The following is a 21,072-nucleotide window of genomic DNA, read 5'->3' as shown; positions in this document are numbered from 1 at the left end:
CAGTGCACCATAAGTGCTACCTGCAATTTTCAGGAATTAGTATTTTGCACTGTAAACACAACTAAGCACACATGTCATATTTTTCATGCAGGTGCATTGCAATGTATTCCACTAGCATGAATGTCTGTTCAGTATGCGCACCAGCTGGAAAAAGTCAAAGCACATAAACGGAAGCAGGTGACAGTGATGCAGGAGACTTGGAAAAAAATTGTCTACCTGGAACCTGCAGGACTGACTTAATGCTAGTGGGGTGGAAAAGCCTGATGATAGGATAGTAAAGGCTAAACCACCAGGAGCAGGCGTAGACATACTTCTTCACCAGATCATTTGCCACCAGTAATCCTTCTTCTGTACCCTTGATCTAGATTGGTGAGAAGTAACAGTCAGATTGATAGCAACCATGCAAGCGCATTTAAAGTATATGTAAACCCAATTTCTAAAATCTCATATAAGCCTTAAAAGGGTTGTAAACCCTCGTTTTTTTTTTTTTTTAAATAACTAACTTAACATACTTACCTCCACTGTGCAGTTCGTTTTGCACAGAGTGTCCCCGATCATCATCTTCTGGGGTCCCCCAACAGCACTCGCAGCTCCTCCCCGCATTGGTAAACCCCCAGGAGAAGCGCTCTCCCTGGGGGTTCCCGAGCCTAGCATTTGCGTCCAAAGACACAGAATGCCGGACTCGGCCCCACCCCCGGCGTCATTGGATTTGATTAAACGCAGCGGGAGCCAATGGCTGCGCTGCTATCAATCTATCCAATCAAGAGCCGAGAACCCCAGCCAGTGAGGTAGAGCGCGTCTCCTGTGGGGGAACGAACTGGCCCAGATGAGTAAAATGGGAGGCCGGGGGGGCAGTCAGTGTCAGAAGTTTTTTCACCTTAATGCAAAGGATGCATTAAAGCGGTGTTCCACCCAAAAAAAAAAAAAGAAATTAAAAGTCTGCAGCTACACATATTGCAGCTTCTGGCTTTTAACAATCTGACACTTACCTCTCCCGGAGTCCAGTGATGTCGGCACCGCAGCTGATACTTCCATCAGCTGTCGGGTGCTGCCGCCGCCATTGCGTGGAAGGGTACCCGGCAGTGTAGCCTTACGGCTTCATGCCGGGAACCCTACTGCACTTGCGCGGGGCCCCGCTCCTCTCTCCTACTGGCCCAGCGACAGGGAGCGGAGGAGGGAGCCCCGCAGTGATGTCACAGGCCGCAGCCCGGACTCCTGGAAGTAGGAACAGGATACCTGTCATCCTGTACCCCCTCCCCCCCGAAAGGTGACAACACAAGGGTTTACAACCCCTTTAACATGATAAAATAATTTCAAAAGTTATTTTCAGTCTTTTAATATTTGCAGCTGTCAATAAAATAATACCCTCAGCTTGTTCAATTAACCTTTGACAAAAAAACTGGAATCTGGTTGGTTTCTATGCAGAGCTGCCCCAGATTTTGCTCTCGCTAGTTTTAGTAAAGCACCCCATTGTATTGGCATGTTCCACTGTTGTCACCATAAAAAAAACCCATCTTAAAATAAGTCATCCAGCCTTTATTGGAGTGTATGCATGTAGAGAGAACATGGCCGTAACAAGGCTGCGGGAGATAAGCAGTGTTGATATGTAATAAAGAATGAAAAATGGTAGAACTAGTATTTAGAAAAAAAAATGAATTGTTTATGATAACCAGTGCTTTGGAAAAGTAAATGTAATTCGGGCAGGGTTTACGTGTACTTTAAGAGGTCCACAGATCCAGAAAGTTGAGCATATTTAAAAATCCTAGTGGATGCCTTGTTCATATGCCAGCCAATGAGATTCCATCTGTAATTTTTTACAGCAGTGCTTCCCATGTGGCTTTCAGCTGTCTTTCATATAGAATAATTCTTTAAAACAGTAAATGGAACTCTTAACAAAACTATTAGTATGTTCTAGCAGAAAATTTTTAGTATACAACTGTACATAACAGACCATTTTAAAACTACTTTTCAAATACAGTTACACATAGTATACATTTCCTCTTATTATCTGTCACTTTGCACAAAAAACATGAAAACAATAACTTACAGTGATCTTGTGAACTCCACTTACTTCTAGGTCCTGCCAGATGCCCTGCTGCATTCTGAACACAGAAGGTCGGCAGCTCAGCACCAGTGCCATTTAGAGAATGCTCTGCATTTTCTGAATAAATGCAAAGCCTTCTCTGATTAGGCAAAGGGGAGAGCATTACATCGCCCCTCTGCCTCTCCACCTCATCCAATCAGAGAATGCTTTGCATTCATTTAGAAATTGCAAAACATTCTTTGAATGGCGCCCACACTGAGCTGCTGACCTCCTGTTTTCACAATGCAGCAGGGCAGGCACTCAGCACAGGACTTGGAAGCACTATCTTTTTCATCTCAGCGCATTACTGTATTGGAGGCGTTGGGTGTGCATTGGATTAGAGTGTTGGGGTGTCATTCAAAATAGACGGCACTGCACTACATATGTTGTGATTATGCAGGTTCTACCATGTTACCACAATGCAATAATGTGACTGGGTCCTAAAGCAGTTTGTTTACACAGATGCAGAATTTCTATACTCACACAGATAGAAGCCAATGAAAATATGAAAACACAAGCATGCAAACATATAAAAAAACACAACATTTTCTGGTAAACAATAAAGTAAGCATATATCCTGACTGTAAATACACTATACTTTGTGCACAAAACAACTGTAAACAAGACACAAAATTCAGCAATAGATACAGTGCCTATTGCTTGAAGTTTTCCACATTTTGTCATGTTACAAACAAAAACAAAAATGTAATTTGGGTAGTATAGGGTGGTATAGTGGTAAGTTTAGGTAGTATAGGTGGTATAGTGGAAGGTTTGGGTAGTATAGTTGCAGGTTTGGGTAGTATAGTGGAAGGTTTTGGTAGTATAGGGTGGTATAGTGGCAAGTTTGGGTAGTATAGGTGATAAAGTGGAAGGTTTGGGTAGTATAGTTGCAGGTTTGAGTAGTATAGTGGAAGGTTTGGGTAGTATAGGTGGTATAGTGGCAGGTTTGGGTTGTATAGGCAGTATAGTAGAAGGTTTAGGTAGTATAGGGTGGTATAGTGGCAGTTTTGGATAGTATAGGGCGTTATAGTGGCAGGTTTGGGTAGTCCAGGGCACTATAGTGGCAGGTTTGGGTAGTATAGTGGCAGGTTTGGGTAGTATAGATGGTATAGTGTAAAAAGTAAAAAAAAAAAAAAAAAAAACAAACATTGTAAGACTCCCCGGGCCCATCCGCACTCACCCCTCCACAGTGATGCCCCCCCCCGCACTCACCTCTCCACAGTGACGCCCCCCTGCACTCACCGCTTCACGGTGAGGCCCCCCCACACTCACCGCTCCACGGTGACACCCCCCGCACTCACCCCTCCACAGTGAGGCCCCCCCGCACACTCACCCCTCCACGGTGATGGACCTCCCGCACTCACCCCTCCACGGTGACACCCCCCCAGCACTCACCCCTCCACGGTGAGGCCCCCTGCACACTCACCCCTCCACGGTGATGGTCCCCCCCCACCGCACTCACCTCTCCATGGCTTCCTTAGCTTCTCCTCCCGGCCAACCCTATCCATCCTGATTGGTCAGGAGGAGAAGCCGGAAGACAATGGCGAATATTAATTTGCTATTGTCACAAGTGGGTGGGTTCAGGGTGCAATGCTCTGCACCCCCAGCCCAACCTTTTTCAAGCTAATTAGAGCCTCAGGCTCTAATCATGTGGCTTGAAAGAAAAAAACTCATGCAAACGTATGAGTCTGGCACCCTGCAGAGGGGTGGCACCCCAGAACCCCTAATGGACCGGCCGATCTTGGTAAGACCCCTTTCACATGGAGCGGACTCTGTCAAGCAGATTTGCCTGCTCAGCGGGGGATCTGTCTGCTGATCCCTGCTGAGCAGGCGGATGACAGATCCGCTCTGCTGATATAGAGCGGACATGGACACAGCTCGATTTTCTCTATGGGGTGCTCGGATGGAAATGGACCGCCTGTCCAGTTCCATCGGATACCATCCGATCTGCTAGGTAGATAGGGAATGGGATCCCAATCCCTCTGTTTTTAGCAGACTAGACTGGATCCGATGCAGGCGGGTGTAAACGGACACATGTCCATTTACATCAGCCTCTCCATAGAGAACAATGGGTGGTCTGATTGGGGCTGCCTAAAAAACGGACAGGCAGATCTGATCAGTGTGCTTGTGTGAAAGGGGCCTAAGGCCTTGTTCACACAGGCATACACAGCGTACCTTTACGGGGACGCACAGGTGTTCCGTGCATCTCTGTGCAGGCAGTCACATTGATGTCATTTGGGATGTAGCACCTGCACGAACACCCAATTTTACATCCATGTAGGTCCGCATGCATGTCCCTGAGCTCACACTGTCTGCGTTAGGGGTCATGTACCCACACTCAAACAGATGTCAAATTGGGAACCGCAGCTGTGTTTGTGCAGCAGCTGCCTCCCAATTGACACAAATGGAACTGCCTGTACAGGGGTGCATGGAACACCTGTGCATCCCTGTGCGGGTAAACGTGGCCATCCGTGGGCATACACTTTAGTATGCCACATTTTGTAAGTTACATTGTGTTTATGTGCAATATGAAGGATTTTAGTGTACAGTGGGGGTGGAAAGTATGTAGACACCCTTACATTTTTCACTCTTTGTTATATTGCAGCCATTTCCTAAAATCATTTAAGTTCATTTTTTTCCTCATTAATGTACACACAGCACCCCATATTGACAGAAAAACACAGAATTGTTGACATTTTTGCAGATTTATTAAAAAAGAAAAACTGAAATATCACATGGTCCTAAGTATTCAGACCCTTTGCTGTGACACTCATATATTTAACTCAGGTGCTGTCCATTTCTTCTGATCATCCTTGAGATGATTCTACACCTTCATTTGAGTCCAGCTGTGTTTGATTATACTGATAGGACATGATTAGGAAAGCCACACACCTGTCTATATAAGACCTTATAGCTCACAGTGCATGTCAGAGCAAATGAGAACAGGACAACTGGTTGCAATAGAGGGAAAAATGAATGCGGCCAAGTACAGGGATATCCTGGACGAAAACCTTCTCAAGAGTGCTCAGGACCTCAGACTGGGCTGAAGGTTTACCTTCCAACAAGACAATGGCCCTAAGCACACAGCTAAAATAACGAAGGAGTGGCTTCACAACAACTCTGTGACTGTTCTTGAATGGCCCAGTCAGAGTCCTGACTTAAACCCAATTGAGCATCTCTGGAGAGACCTAAAAATGGCTGTCCACCAACGTTTACCATCCAACCTGACAGAACTGGAGAGGATCTGGAAGGAGGAATGGCAGAGGATCCCCAAATCCAGGTGTGAAAAACTTGTTGCATCTTTCCCAAAAAGACTCATGGCTGTATTAGATCAAAAGGGTGCTTCTACTAAATACTGAGCAAAGGGTCTGCATACTTAGGACCATGTGATATTTCAGTTTTTCTTTTTTAATAAATCTGCAAAAATGTCAACAATTCTGTGTTTTTCTGTCAATATGGGGTGCTGTGTGTACATTAATGAGGAAAAAAATGAACTTAAATGATTTTAGCAAATGGCTGCAATATAACAAAGAGTGAAAAATTTAAGGGGGTCTGAATACTTTCCTTCCCCACTGTATGTTTAGTGAAAATATTGTTTTGATAAACATTTGCGCAAATATCATGCTGCCTTAAAAATTAGTAACACCTTCTTTTTATTCTACTGGCCATGTGCTTTCATAAAATATATGGTTTTGGGAGTCTTTTACAAATTCTGAAAGCTGTATGTGAAAAAGGAAAACCTCCAGATTTTTGTATCTCCGATTTTCACTATTTCTCAAAAAGGGCAATTTAAAATTTACAAATATTTGTTATTTATTAACTCCATACAGGTTAAGCTTTATATTTATTAGGGATTTAGCAGGAATTTTTATAAAATTAACTTTTTTTATCTGCTAATAATTGGTTTTAGTGTATTTTTTGAGAATGTATTGGTTTGATAAACATTTGCGCAAATACCACGGGGTCTAAAAAATCAGTAGCACCTTTTTATTCTAGAGGTCATATGCTTTCAGAAAATATATGGTTTTGGGGGCCTTTCACAAATTCTGAAAGCTGTAAGGGAAAAATAAAATCCTTCAGATTTTTAGAGAAAATTGGATATTTACATTTTTGCGTACGTACGATTTTCACCATTTTGCAAAAAGCCACAATGTAAAAATTTAAATTTTTTTGTTATTTATCAACTTCATGCCGGTTAAGCTTTTTTATCTAATAGAGATTTAGCAGGAATTTTGTAAATTTAGCTGTGTTTTTATCTGCTAATAGTGGTTTTAGTGTATTTTTTGCGTATATATTGGTTTGCTAAACATTTGCGCAAATACTGCACTAAAAAAATCAGTAGAACCTTCTTTTTATTCTAGAGGTCATATGCTTTCAGAAAATATATGGTTTTGGGGGTCTTTCACAAATTCTGAAAGCTGTATGGGAAAAATGAAAACCTTCAGATTTTTAGAGAAAATTGGATATTTACACTTTTGCGTCTGTTTGATTTTCATCATTTTGCAAAAAGGCGCAATTTAAAAGTTAAAAATAATTGTTATTTATTAACTCAATACAGGTTAAGCTTTTAGTCAAATGTACTGTGTTTTTATCTGCTAATAATAGTGTTAGTGTATTTTTTGCAAATATATTGGTTTGATAAACATTTGCGCATATATCGCGGGGTCTAAAAAAATCAATAGCACCTTTTTTTTATTCTATTGATCATGTGCTTTCAAAAATACATGGTTTAGGGGGTCTTTGACAAACTCTAAAAGCTATAAGTAAAAAATAATAAAGCAAAGGAAAAATTGCAAAAACGGTCTAGCTACCTGAGTGTACAAAATGGAGCACAGAGCCTGGCAGCGAAAGGGTTAAAAGCCACTACGTATCTTTCACTGGTAATTTTTACACTGTTTGGATTAAAATTATTTTGAAACCCAGCCTATGTTCACTTTAAATACCTAATCAGGTAAAAGAAAGTTTTAAGGCTAGGGTGAAAATTACTCCTTAGTAAATTGATCCCGAAATGTAATGTAATTCATCAGTGATCCCCTTACCTTCAACAACAATCATTTCTAGGAAATTGACCCATACGGTAGGTGAGCTATGGCAATTCTCACAATTTACAGTTTAGTAAAAATGTAGCTTTAGTAAATCAACCCCAAAGTTTCAGGTTTGGTCTGCTCAAGATATACACTTTTGAGCACACATTAGTATTTAAAATTAGAATTAGAATTTAGAATGTGATTAATTGGGTCATACATAAATTTTTCCCTGAGGTCCACTGAATACAAATTAGGAATATATGACACTGAACAAATAAAAAGTTAATGTATAAAACTTTGCTTATTTGAAGGGATGATACCTCAATATTCTGACTGGGACTCATGCAGAACATTTTGAAATATAAAAGATATGGCTTTAGTATAGAAAATGCTGCTTATTGGCAACCTAGGTCAGTCTACCTTTGCCTAAGATGTGAACTTTGGGTAACGTATCTAACCGAGCAAGTCTCCATAATTGAGCTTAATTTAAGTTTAAAAACAATTAATTTACTGTGACTGAAACCGTGATACATCTTCGGGACTTTGATACAATACCTGAAGCTGCTACCATTGGTTTAACTGTGTCAGGATGAACAAGCGAGATTATAGGCAAGGTTGGTCCAAACCATGACTTCAGAGTATAGGTAAATTTTGTGACTAGCTTGCTGACTTCATTCATACCCTCTTCATTTGGCATAACCTAAAAGCAATGATATGGCACAAAGCAAGGTTATACTGCAGAGGAGTGAAAATGGGTTAGCGTGCAAGCATATTATCAGCTTTAATAAGCAGACCAATGATAAGGTCAGGTGGTCCCTACTTATGCTCTTTATGTACAAATATTTTTCCCTGCATGTTATAATATGGACTGATGCCCCCCCAGTAACATAAAGAAAGACTACTTTACATCATTATAATACAGAGCTGTGAAACCTGTAGACCAGGGCTCCAAATGGGTTCTAAAACCAAATATCAAGGTCCCCAGTTTATCAATTTATTACTGTTAACGTTGATATGTCAGTCATTTGTAGAAGTAAAGGTCCTGGTTAATACCAGGCACTACAAGATACTTGGGATTACCACTGTCATTCAAAAATACTCTGGGGTTAATTTAGCAGTAAGGATGAGCTCCGGCGTGTTCGCACACTCCACGTGCCGAGCCCACCAGGAAGTCGGCACGGCGCTAATCACAGGCAGTGAGACATTTCCCAATCTCTGCAGCCGCACATCGGGAAAATGTCTCACTGCCTGTGATTAGCGCCGTGCCGACTTCCTGGTGGGCTCGGCACGTGGAGTGTGCGAACACGCCAGAGCTCAGCCTTATTTACCAGTAGAGCATGTGCATTTTGTAAATTGAATTTTCACTTAGCTTACTGTGGTACAGTGATACTCATTTTTGAATACCCAATCATGTGCAAAGAAAATAAAAAAAAATTGGATTTTTGTTAATGCATAACTGGAAGGCTACAATGCGTGCAAAGCAGGGGTGGTGGCGGAGGTGGGAATGGAGGAAATTATACAGAAAAATTATGAAGGAAAGAGACCTGGGGCTAATTAGAAAAGTCTACTACTAAAAAAATACAACTAAGACTTTATTTCTCTTGATTTTACTAAAGCTTAAAGAAATGGAGAAAAGTGTCCGCAATGCATTCTATGTGGGGAATTTCATTGTAATGAAAGCCTTCAAATTAAACAGGAATTCCAGGTAGGGTGGTGACATCACACTCTCTATTTTGTCCAATCAGAGAATGCTTTGCATTCATTCAGCAAATGCAAAGTGTTCTCTGAATAAAGCCTGTGCCTAGCTCCCTCCTGTGTTCACAATGCAGCAGGGCAGCCACTCAACATGGGATCCAGAAGCAAATTGAGATCACTTCAGTGCTGCACTACCTTAGTGATTTCCAGCTTTCTGGAGCATCGGTCTGGTATGATATGTACATATTTACATCCAAGCTGAAGCAATGAAACTACGTATAAAATATCCATACCTGGAATTCCTCTTTACCAAACTAAAAATTCTACCCAGAGCATTGAAACAAACCCATGGAATTTTTAATGGTACAGCAAAAAGCATTAAAAACAGTGTTTTAAACACAGATGGATAAGTTGATTGAGACAGAATCAGCTTGTAAGGCAATAGCTGTGGGTAGATAGATAGCATCATACCACTAGTATAGGTAATGTCCTGCAGTGCTTCTCATGTGCAATCCTTGACGCCGCCTTGTTATATATTGAATACAGAGCTGCATGAATTTGTGCTATGCGATAAGGCAGGTTAAGTGACGCCTTATCATGTGTTGCATTAAGGCAGTCAATTGAAATAAATGGGCTGCCAATGCACCTAAACATCCTAAAAATCGTATGTGCCACAGCATTTTTAACACACCACAGGACACTATAGTGCATTGCCATGCTGAGATGCATGCATGTTGCCTTAATGTGCTGGGGTACTATTCAATATGAATGGCACCACAATGCGTCAAAGTATGTAACGCATTCCTGCAACGTATTTAAATAGGTTTTTACTGTTTCTGTGGTTTTATTATACAGCCATTTTTTTGTTTTGTTTTGTAAGGATTTGCAAACATTTTGATAAAAATTCTTTCTTGGGTCCCACAGTAACAACTTTCTTGTGAACTCATTCTACCCCTTTAGTAAATTAACCCCGCTGTGTACATCTATGAAAGTAGTTTTTACTGCTAGCTGCCTTTCCTTTTTTCTAAGAAATTAACACTGCATGAAAATACACATTCTAAAAGAGTTTCATGACAGGGCACCTAAAAATGTGTGTAAAATGCGCATAAAAATACAACACAGAAAACTGCACTGTACTAAGGGGGCCTTAGATAGGTTTCTTGTAATTTGTAAGAGCTATAGTGTACAGCAAGGAATGGTTAAGGAGGGAACAACACCCCTGCACCCCTGGGTACCATGGTGAAAGCTTAGGAACAGCAAGATGCAGATACAATTGCAGGTGCTGAAGAAGATGAATGCAAAAGAGCAAAAAGGTGACTTTATAAAGTAGAAAATAAAAGAAATAAGAGAAAATAAGAAGAAAATAAAAGAATATGATTTTAAAGCGACTCTATACTTACCTTTAGGTACAAATGAACTAGCAATTCAACACTAGCTAACATGCTTTAATAATTCTGCCATGCTCCTATTGGGAGCCACAAAAACCCAGGGTGCCCTGTTATGCAAACCTTGACTTGACTTCTGGTTTCCCTTTTTCTTCTTCAGTTGAATGAATAATCAGTGTCTGCCTCCTTTATAAAAAGTTCTGCTTGGAAGGTAGGGAGGGATGAAGCTAAACATCCACTTTCTAAATTGAGATTCTGACATATGACCCTGAGAATGTATCATTGGCTGGAGTTCCAGTCTGTCCCTGAAGACTGTTAATCTAAAAATATGATCATTAGGATGATGAAAATAAAGATATCCCCTAAGGGTGGGACTTTGAAGGCACAGAATGTAATAACAATTTTCTAAAAATTGAATTTTAGTGAAAAAAAGAAAAGTATAGTACAAAATTGAATACAATACGTATAAAAAAACAGTTAGAACTAGAGATACTAAACTAACATGTAGCAAACAACAGCATTATATCATGTATGTGAAATGACATGAAACAAAAAATGTTGTCAATGGGTATAGTAGGTTGCATATACTAATGCATATACTAATGCAATCCACTATACCCATTAACAAAATTTTTTGTTTCATGTCATTTCACATACATGATATAATGCTGTCGCTACATTTTAGTTTAGTATCTCTAGTTCTAACTGTTTTTATACATATCGTATTCAATTTTGTATTATACTTTTCTTTTTTTATTAAAATTACATTTTTAGAAAATTGTTATATTCTGTGCCTTTAAAGTCCCACCCGTGGGGGATATCTTTATTTGCATATAATAGAGGGATGTTGGCAGTTTCTTAGCAGATTAATATTACCTCCTTATTATTCATTTTCATCATTAGGATGATGGCCACATTTTTTAGTTGTTTTATCATTTATTATGACATAGACAATCCAGAAAAGCATGCAGCACTCCATTTGATTTTTTTTTTTTTTTTTTGCTGGAATGTCTGTTGGTAAACGGGAAGATCCAGGGATGTGTATGTACATACGTATATGCACTGCAAAGTCAGAGCTGTGATCCCAAAAGAAGTCACCAGACATCATATTACCTTCAGGAACAAAGAAGTTTGAATGGTTTAAATATCTGGTAGCTATATATAGCTACAAGTCATGAGCGTGAAGCTATTCTGTTCTATTCTGTCTCTTTCCTTAGAGAAAAGAGACAATCATCCGGTCCGATTCACCAGAAGCAGACTGTGTGTTAAGTTAAAGTGGACCTATAGCCCTTTTTAATGCATTATAGGTATACATATGAAAGAAAAAATGTCTTTCTAATTGAAAACAATAGACTTTCTGCAACCTCTAATGATGTCAAACACCCACAAAGCACTAGCTAGTCAAAGACCATGCCATCCTTGTTCAGGCTGTATGGATGACACCATGGAGCTTAGAGACTAATGGCAAGAAAGAAAAAGTCTATATATGCGATACTTTTCTCTTGTCTGTTGTTGAGGGAATACCATTCTTTTTCCCCTTTCAGTATAAAGGTTTTGAATGTTTACAGTTAAAGTGACTCTGTCACTTTATGACAATGGTTACTGCCATTGCTGACGTCTCCATTAGCTCCAAAGATGTCATGCTGATGATTTGCCTTCAATACTTTCTGAGTCTCTGGTCTAACAAATATAAAGAAAAGTAACTCTGAAACTTTCTGATTTATAGCATGCTTGTTCCAGGTATGTGACTATTGAAGCCAGACACACTCAAGCAACTAGTATTTTCAAAAGAGCATGAGCAAATGCAGCACTCATACTTTTACAATTACAGAATCACTGCAAATAGTTAACTAGCCTAACTTTCTGGATATATTAGGCTCCTTGCTCACTAGGTGTTTAGTTCAATGTGGGTCCAATCCCGGAACTTTAGTGTGCCAGGGAGGCTCCAGCTCCTCTGCCTGCAGCCTGTCAAAAGCCAATGCGTTTGCAACCGAAAGGGATGAGTGCTGTAGTGGCTGGTACTCATGTTTAGGGCCCTACGTGTTCAGTAATGTATGCCTGGAACACAGGTATTCTGTACCTCCCAGGGACTCTAATATGCTAAGGCTGGACACACACAGGATAAACGCCTAGTATGCAAATATCTTTTACAGAGACTTCTTAAAAAGTTTATATTGAAAGCTAAAAAAATTACAGATTATCTGTAACTTGCAGAGATACAGTGGGGACGGAAAGTATTCAGACCCCCTTAAATTCTTCACTCTTTGTTATATTGCAGCCATTTGCTAAAATCATTTAAGTTCATTTTTTTCCTCATTAATGTACACACAGCACCCCATATTGACAGAAAAACACAGAATTGTTGACATTTTTGTAGATTTATTAAAAAAGAAAAACTGAAATATCACATGATCCTAAGTATTCAGACCCTTTGCTCAGTATTTAGTAGAAGCACCCTTTTGATCTAATACAGCCATGAGTATTTTTGGGAAAGATGCAACAAGTTTTTCACACCTGGATTTGGGGATCCTCTGCCATTCCTCCTTGCAGATCTTCTCCAGTTCTGTCAGGTTGGATGGTAAACGTTGGTGGACAGCCATTTTTAGGCTGTCCACCAACGTTTACCATCTGTATCTGCAACATTGTTCTTCTCTAGAAAGTATACTGGTAAACAATGAGAAGACTGTTATTGTATTTGTGACCCCAAAAAGTATATGCAATAAATTGCTTCACTGTACTACATGCTTGTGAAATAGCTGATCTCACACTTTACACAACTTCCCATTTCATTTTTTTTATCTGATGTTATGTTCCTTTACAGTTGTTACCCTTTTATATTCTATTATGATGGTAGGAAACAAAAAAAAAAGCAGGACTACTACATCTTTCAGCGGCTTCCGCATGTAACAGATCCCTCATGATAGGGGACAACTCTCCTGAATGTGAGAGCAAGAATGATCTCCCTAAGGCCTCATGCACACTGAATGTTTTTACAGCTGCATTTTTTTTTTTCTGCAGCCAGTAAACTCCCCAGCATGTTATCCTATGTATCCATGCACACATAGGCTGTTATCAGCAGTTTTTGGCAGGGGTGTTTTCTGTCTGGAACTAGATCTGCCTACATAGGGAGAGGTAGGAATGACTAGAGATGCAGAAAGCTTTGGGGAGGGGGGTGGCGGTATTGCACACTGTACATAGTGCAGACATAAACCCTGCACCCTAAACTTTGTACACTACACACCCCTGAACTCTGCACTCAGCGCACCCTAGAGTGCAGGGCACTTTGTACACAGCGCACCCTGAACTCTGCACTCTGTATGTAGTGCACTCCTAAATCCTGCATTCTCTACATAGCACACCCTGCACTCTGTATATAACACACTCCTGAACTCTGTACATAGCGTAATCCCAAACTCTGCACTCTGTATGTAGTGCACCCCAGATACACCTGGCCCTTTGAGGGCAACCATGCTGCTGATGGGCCTGTGATGAAATTGATTTTAACACCCATGCTCTAGAGGATGCTAGGTATTCCTTAAAGTAGTTGTAAACCTCTGAAATGAAAAATGAATAAAGAACAACCTTCTATAATGTGTACTTGCCTCAATCCAAAGCACTAAGTGTGATTTTTGTCTTCTGTCTTGTTCCTCTGCTATAAGCAAGAGTTATTTCTGACAGGCTGTGCTGACTACAAGTAATTAAGGGGGACAGGGAAGGGGTCCTCTAGCACACAGTAGGTGTGTGATAGCCTCAGCTGTGCATGTTTATCTAGGAGATTGTATAGAGGGAGTGTGCTCATTCCCTCCACTCAAGTTTCACATACTGTAACACTCAGCTGAGCTGTTCAGTGGGTGACTTCAGACCTCGGCCTCTGAAAGCTTGGCAAAGCTGTGTAAATTCTGCACTTTAAATGGTTGTAGAGAAGAGATGGCTGCCGATAAACAGGTAACTTGCATATCGATAAACAGGTAACATATATACATACAAAACAACTTATGTAGTAGGATTTGTTTAATCAGTGTACTTTAGGCAATGTGCAGGGGTGGATTGCTCTGCTGACTGACTGTGCTTTCATAGACCCGGCACCATTGGGCAGAACCAGGGGCGTGGAACCAGTAGAGCGTTATCTCTTAGTTAAGAAACCTTGACACCAATGATCTTTCACCCACTACTAACAATGAAAGGGGCTCCTTTCTCCTTGAATACCAATGTATAGGGGCTCTTCTACCAATGTAAAAGGACATTTCTTTCCCGACCATCACTGTAAAGGTTGCATTCTAATTTCCACTGTCTGCTTTTTTTGGGATAATTATTATTAAGTACTACTAAAAATAATTTTGTTGTATAGTGCAGTTGCTGTATAGTAGAGTGTTAAAAATCCACATCCCTTATTCTTCTATATATATTTTACCATACTTATTTTTGGACGCACTAATGTACCATGATTTGAAGATAAAACATTTTAGCCGGGGTTTATTGACACCAGACAATAGTTTCAATGGTTTACACATGGCACGCAGGTTGGGAAAAGTTGCTGTATTGGTTAATATATGCTTTAATATGTTTATCAAATATTTATAGGAAAATATTTTAAAATGGCACTAGGTGTAGTTTTAATTGTTTAAAATGATATTAAACTCTTAGATTGTAAGTTCTAAGGAGCAGGGCTCTCTGATTCCTAGTGTAATAAAGTGTATTATATTTGTACTGTCTACACTCAAGTTGTAAAGCGCTGCATAAACTGTTGGCGCTATATAAATCCTGAATAATAATAATAATAATAATAATAATAATAAATAAACCTTTGGAGCTTTGTTTGTTTTTAAATAACAAGCATGTCATACTTTCATGCTCTGTTTAATGGTTTTGCACAGAGCAGTGTCAATCTTCGTCTACTCGGATCGCCTGCCTCCACTCCTGGCACCTCCCTCCTTCCAAAGACCCCCCTAGTACGCCGCTTGCTAAGGGGGTACCCATGGGGGCCCACTCCCAAGCCCCACTGGTAGTGTCCATTGACACAGCCAGTGGGGCTTTGCCCAACCCCCTGTTCCTTCATCATTGGATTTGATTGACAGCAGCAGGAGCAGCTAAAACTAGCAGCGCTTTACCTCTAACGCGTCCCACGGCTCAGTGTGAAAGGGCTCTTATACAGGATTTATATAGCGCAACAGTTTGCGCAGCACTTTACAATATAAAGGGGACAGTACAATTAGAATACAGTTCAGCGTACAAGGAATAGAAGGGCCCTGCTCATTGAGCTTACAATCTAAAGGGAGAGGGAGGTGGTACAAAAGGGAGGGGGAGATGGTACAAAAGGTAATAGCTGCAGGGCATGATCTGATGGAGGTGACTCAAATAGTTTTTAGATGGAGGTGGGGTAGGCTTCCCTAAATAAATGAGTTTTCAAGGAGTTTGGGGGTGACCTGACATACTGGAATAGGGAGCTCCAGAGGATGGAAGAGGGTCTGGAGAGGTCCTGAAGGCAAGCATGGGAGGTGGTAACGAGGGAGCGAGAGAGCAGAATGTCTTGGGAGTAGCAGAGAGGATGATTTGGGTGATATCTGCAGATGAGGTTGTTGATGTAGCAGGGGGGTGATGTTGTGGATGGCTTTGTATGTTGTGGTTAGTATTTTGAATTTTATACATCGGGCTAGTGGAAGCCAGTGGAGAGTGTTGGCAGAGTGAGCAGCAGTCAATGATCAGTTTGTAAGGTGTATAGATCTATCAGAGGCCGGTTAATGACTGCAATCCTTACACAAACTGGAGAAAAAAAAAGAATACAGTGCACTTAAGCTCATACATTCAGCCATTGGGAGAAATGTAAAACTGGGTGGATGAGCATGTGACTCAAGTTTCTTCTCCCAGATAACATTGATTGGCCATGATTGGCCCAGCACTGTCATATTAGGGGGGTTCGGAGTCCATAGAACTGTGTAAGCCCAGATAAGTCAGTTTAGGCGTCATACAGGGTTTTCTGTTCCTTGCCCTGGTGGCTGAATGGAGTGGTATGGGAACAAAAAAGGGGAGTATATTCTGCTGGGGAAGTTAAAGAGACACTGTCACCATGTTCATGCTGGGCTAAGTGACAGTGTTTCTGCAAAGTGCACCCTCTTATATTCAACTTTGCCAGTGCTCCCCTTATGATCCTTCCTCCATCACAGTTAAGAACACTACCAGGTGCTTCTTGAGTATGGAAGAGCAGGTGACCTCCCCTGTGACAGTGCTTGGGCCTAACAGTCAATCACTAGGCCCCAGTGCGGTCATATATCCCAAAGAATGATATTACTGTTCACCCTGGTCGATGGCAATAGTGATTTCAGTGAAGGCTGTGAGAGGGGAAAGAGCAGAGAGGGACTGAAAGTGAGGTGGCTCTACAAAGACAGTGGTCCCTTTACCATGAATGACCAGGTGACAATGTCTCTAGATGACCCTCTTACTTTTCCCTGTATGTAAAAAAAAAAGGATCACTTTGCCATATATAAAGTTCCTCATGGACTACTAATTTTGCTGAATTGTATATCTATTCTATCATAGTTACATTTATGATACAGTTGTAATTTAAAGTTAACAAACCACAGATTGATTTTAGTGTGCTTACCAATCCTAGGTGTCCCAAAAACCAATTTCGTCTTGGAGGCTCTGGGAAACAGCGTAATCTTTGAGCATTGGTGATATACGCATTCACAGACAGAACCACCTTTAGGCAAGTCCGAAGGATAACAGCAACAGAGAAGAGAAACAATGCAGTGACAGCATAGATTCTGAATGTCGTGTGCTCCAGGTTTAGTGCATCCAGCAAATAATCCACTAAGGGCAACATTCTATGGAAAAGGGAGAGAAATAAAAAAGATTCATCACCACTATGCTACAAATTCCAGAGCAAATCACACAGTACAATTTCTTTCAAGCTAAAGTGTATATAAACTGTAACAATGAGGTTCTTTTATTTGCTTTCTTTTAGTTGGTTAAATATACAATTGAGGCTCGGTTCACACTGGTGAGATGCGAGAACCCTGCAAATCCAGTGTGGGTTCCCGCATCGCACCTGAATTGCACAGTGGTTCACACTGAGATCTGTGAACCACTGGGGGTCTCAATGTAAAGTTAACGACACCCCCCAGATCAGTTCGCAGATCACAGTGTGAACTGTGAAATAGTGCAGGAATCGGATCGCATGGGTGTGAACACCCATGCGATCCGATTCCAGTGCAGACCAAAATAAGGGTCCTGCACCATTTTGGTGCGAATGAGATGCGATTTCAGCCATAGTTTGTATGGCTGAAATCACATCACACAGGCATTGCATGTGATCTTCACAGCAATGCAGTGCGAATCACATGCGATGTCTGGCATCACACTAGTATGAACCAAGCCTGAAAGTGTTTTGTTGAATAGTGTAAAAATATTCCTGTTGAACCTGCAAGACATCAATTGATCTGATCTTGATACTGTGCCTCTGGCGACTATTATCATGTTAGCACTCTTGACAACTCTCTCCATAGACAACAAAACACTTTCCATCTATGATAAGGAGAAGAGGAGATGAGAAGGTGTTTTGTAGTCCTGTCCTAGAGTGATAATGCTGCTCCTTCATAGATACAGTAGGGTGAATGAGCGCTGTCTCCTTAGGACATATTCATATTGTTGCCTTATGTCAATTAAAATGAATATTACATAAAATAATCATCATGCCCACTGCTTTTTCTCCACAAGTGGTGGAGAAAGTATTAAAGTCTGTGCATTATTCTATTTACTTTACAGAAGGTCTGTAACCATAACATCTGCTCAATCTACATGTGTAAAACATATTTATTATTAAAAGCAAATTATTAAATGTCATTGTATAGACATACAAAAAACACCAACCATTTATACTCACCTAGGTGGATGCAGCATCGATCTGATGCTTCATCTGTCCCCTGCTGGTGTTCTATCGAGAAATGCCCTCCATCAAAAAATGCCTCCCTTGGGTCTGCGCATGCTCAGTAAACAACATCACTCCAGCTGATATGTTGACCAGCTGGCGCGACCTGCACATAGCGCATGTGCAGATCGTCCGCGGCATTATCCGACGCTATGCAAACAGCAGAGGGAGAATGTAATTGTGAAATTATGCCCCGCTACTGCGGGGTGTGTTTTGTGTGTGTTGCAGGGCATCGTTAGTGTGTTGAATGGGGGGGGTATGGCTGTGTCTAAGGTCGTATTGCAACACACACAAAACCTGCCGTTCAAAACACTGAAGACAACCTGCAACACACACAAAACATCTGACATAATCTGACATTATGCTCTCCCTCCTCTGTTTGCATAGCGGTGGATAATGGCAATAATCATATGAGCATGCGCTATGTTCATGTTGTGCTAGCTGATCAACGTATCAGCTGAAGTGACGTTCCGTACAGCGCATGCGCAGACCCATTGGAGGCATTTTTCGATGTGAGGCACTATTCAACAGAACTCGGTTCTGTAGTGAAAACTGAACATCTCTGATTGTACAGTTCTTTCCATCTGCTCTGAGCAGAGAGCCGTGACTGTTAGCCACTGGCTCTCTGCTCTGCCTCTGTAGCGTTCACTGGAGCGGAGCTGTGCAGGGGGAAGGAGGGGCTGGATCGCTGAGAGGCTAAGCCAGCTGCTGGTCCAGACATCTGGGTGGATCCTGACCATATGGTTGGGATCTTTCCCAAGCCTGAACTGGCTTAGTGACAGCAGCTTATAGCGGACTTTAGCCCGCAGTCGACTGGAAACGGGTCATAGGAGTGCAGAACTCCTGTAACCTACTGGAGAAGTAGGGCCAAAATAGCTTTGGCTATACTTCTCATTTAAGGCAAACACTATGACCTTTTTCTTAGCTGCATGGATTCATACACCTGCAACAAACACTCCAAACTACATATTGTTACTACCTAATGTAATGTAACTCTGTTTCCAAGTTTGTCTGTATTCTAAACATTTTGCAGACTTCCGTTGATCTCTAGTAGACATCGCCACTGACTTGCACAAAAATAACCACTTCTGCAAAGCAGGGTTTAGTTAGCTCTTAGACCTTGTTTACACCGGGTGTACTAAAGTGTATGCCCTTGGAGGGCCATGTTTGCCGGCACGGGGATGCACAAGCGTTCCGTACATACCGGTGCCAACACTCCCACTGATGTCAATGGGACGCAGCAGCTGCATGGGCACAGATGCTGCTCCCAATGTGGCATCCGTGCGGGTGCGTATGTCAGATTGGGAGCAGCATCTGTGTTTTAACTATAAAAAAATAGAAAAACAAAGAAATACAAAAGGTTTCTTAGTAGCATAGTCCTTTTCTTCTGGACTTGAATAAAATAATGTCTCAACAGGTTATTTAACAAGAAAAACTATTTTCCAAGTACAACCCCAATTCTAAAAATGATGGGATGCTGTGTAAAAAAATACAGAATGCAATGATTCAAATCTCATAAATCCATATGTTATTTGCAATAGAAAAATATCACATGTTTAAACTGAGAAAATGTACCATTTTAAGGGGAAAAAAAGGTAATTTTGAAATTAGTGGCAGAAACACTTCTCAAAAAGTTGCTACAGGGCAACAAAAAGCTGGAAAAGTAGGTGGTACTAACAAGATGGACCTCAGATGGACATCACTGCATGGGTTCAGGGATACTTTCATTAAATCACTGTCTGTGAACACAGTCTGCTGTGCCAATAAAAACACAAGTTAACCTCTATCATGCAAAGAGGAAGCCATATCATACTGTATATCATATTCAGAAAACAGGGTGGAGAGCTAAAATGACACATTGTAGAGCTCAATGAAAAGAGCTCTGAGAGCTGACACACCTTCCTTCACACAGCATACAAGAACAGAGCTGAGGCTGTCAAACCCAGGCTGTGTGCTGGAGGTCCCTCCCCTGTCACTTTTTTTTCTCTTGGTGTCAGGAAAAGTTGTCAGAAGTGATTAATGCTGTTAGCAGAGGAACAAAGTAGGAGGAAGAAACAGCGCTTGGGGTTGATTTACTAAAACTGTAAATCTGGTGCAGCCAATCAGCTTCTAACTTTAGCTTGTTCAATTATGCTTTGACAAAAACCTGGAAGTTGATTGTTTTTTTTTTGCAGAGCAGCACCATAATTTGTACTCTCCAGTTTTAGTAAATCAACCTCTTAGTGCTCTTAATGAAGACAAGCACACACTATAGAGGGAAACGTTTTGTTCATATTTTATGTTTGAGGCTTACAACCACTTTAAAATGTCTGTTGCAAAGTAGAAAACAGTTCTGGGGTTAGACTAATCGAAATTTTATATTTTGGCAACCATGGGCACCACATCCTTGAGACTAAAGAGGGAGGGACTTTGTGGCTTATTATCAGTGCTCATTTCAAAAGCCTGCATCTCTGATGGTATGGGGGTGCATTAGTGCGCATGGAATAGGCAGCTTGCACATCTGGAAAACACCATCAATGCTAAAAGATGTATCAAGGTTTTAAAGAGATAGTAAACCACTGTGTGTGTGTGTTTTTTTTTGGACCTGCAAGGTAAAGACATAATGTGCTAGTATGCATCGCATACTAACACATTATGTTAAGTTTACCTTAAAACGAAGCCCTTCCAGCGGCCAGCTATCAACGCTGACAAGGCTTCCACCTTCACCCGTCTTTCTTCTAGGTTCGCGGACTCTGGCTATGAGAGTGGCCAGAGCCATGATGACGTCACTCCCGCGTATATGCATGGGAGCATCTGTCTATGGTACAGGACTCTGAAGGAACGGCCCGGGCGGCCGTTGCTTCAGAGCTCATACGCTGGTGACGTAACTGGCAGCATGTACAGTAAATATCTCCTAAACGGTGCACGTTTAGGAGGAAATATTTACAGTACCCATAGGTAACCCTTATTATAGGCTTA

At 41.1% G+C, this 21,072-nt stretch overlaps 1 protein-coding gene across 2 annotated transcripts in view; it reads right to left on the bottom strand.

Annotated features, from left to right (window-relative positions):
• Positions 1–21,072, bottom strand: part of LOC141128280 (ultra-long-chain fatty acid omega-hydroxylase-like) — a 113,009-nt gene that overhangs the window by 66,760 nt on the left and 25,177 nt on the right. Inside the window, exons 2-3 of one of the 2 annotated variants that reach the window (XM_073615485.1) lie at positions 16,789–17,011; positions 7,666–7,810 (exon numbers count right to left, since the gene is read on the bottom strand). In XM_073615485.1, coding sequence (XP_073471586.1) covers positions 7,666–7,810; positions 16,789–17,010 — 367 coding nt within the window. In that variant the 5' untranslated portion in view covers position 17,011. Of the gene's footprint in view, positions 1–216; positions 362–7,665; positions 7,811–16,788; positions 17,012–21,072 lie in introns of both variants that reach the window. The other variant, XM_073615484.1, reaches the window with a different exon arrangement.

The sequence above is a fragment of the Aquarana catesbeiana genome, linkage group LG02 (assembly GCF_042186555.1).
Source record: "Aquarana catesbeiana isolate 2022-GZ linkage group LG02, ASM4218655v1, whole genome shotgun sequence".
Lineage (NCBI taxonomy): Eukaryota > Metazoa > Chordata > Amphibia > Anura > Ranidae > Aquarana > Aquarana catesbeiana.
This window is presented reverse-complemented; position numbering and strand designations above follow the sequence as displayed.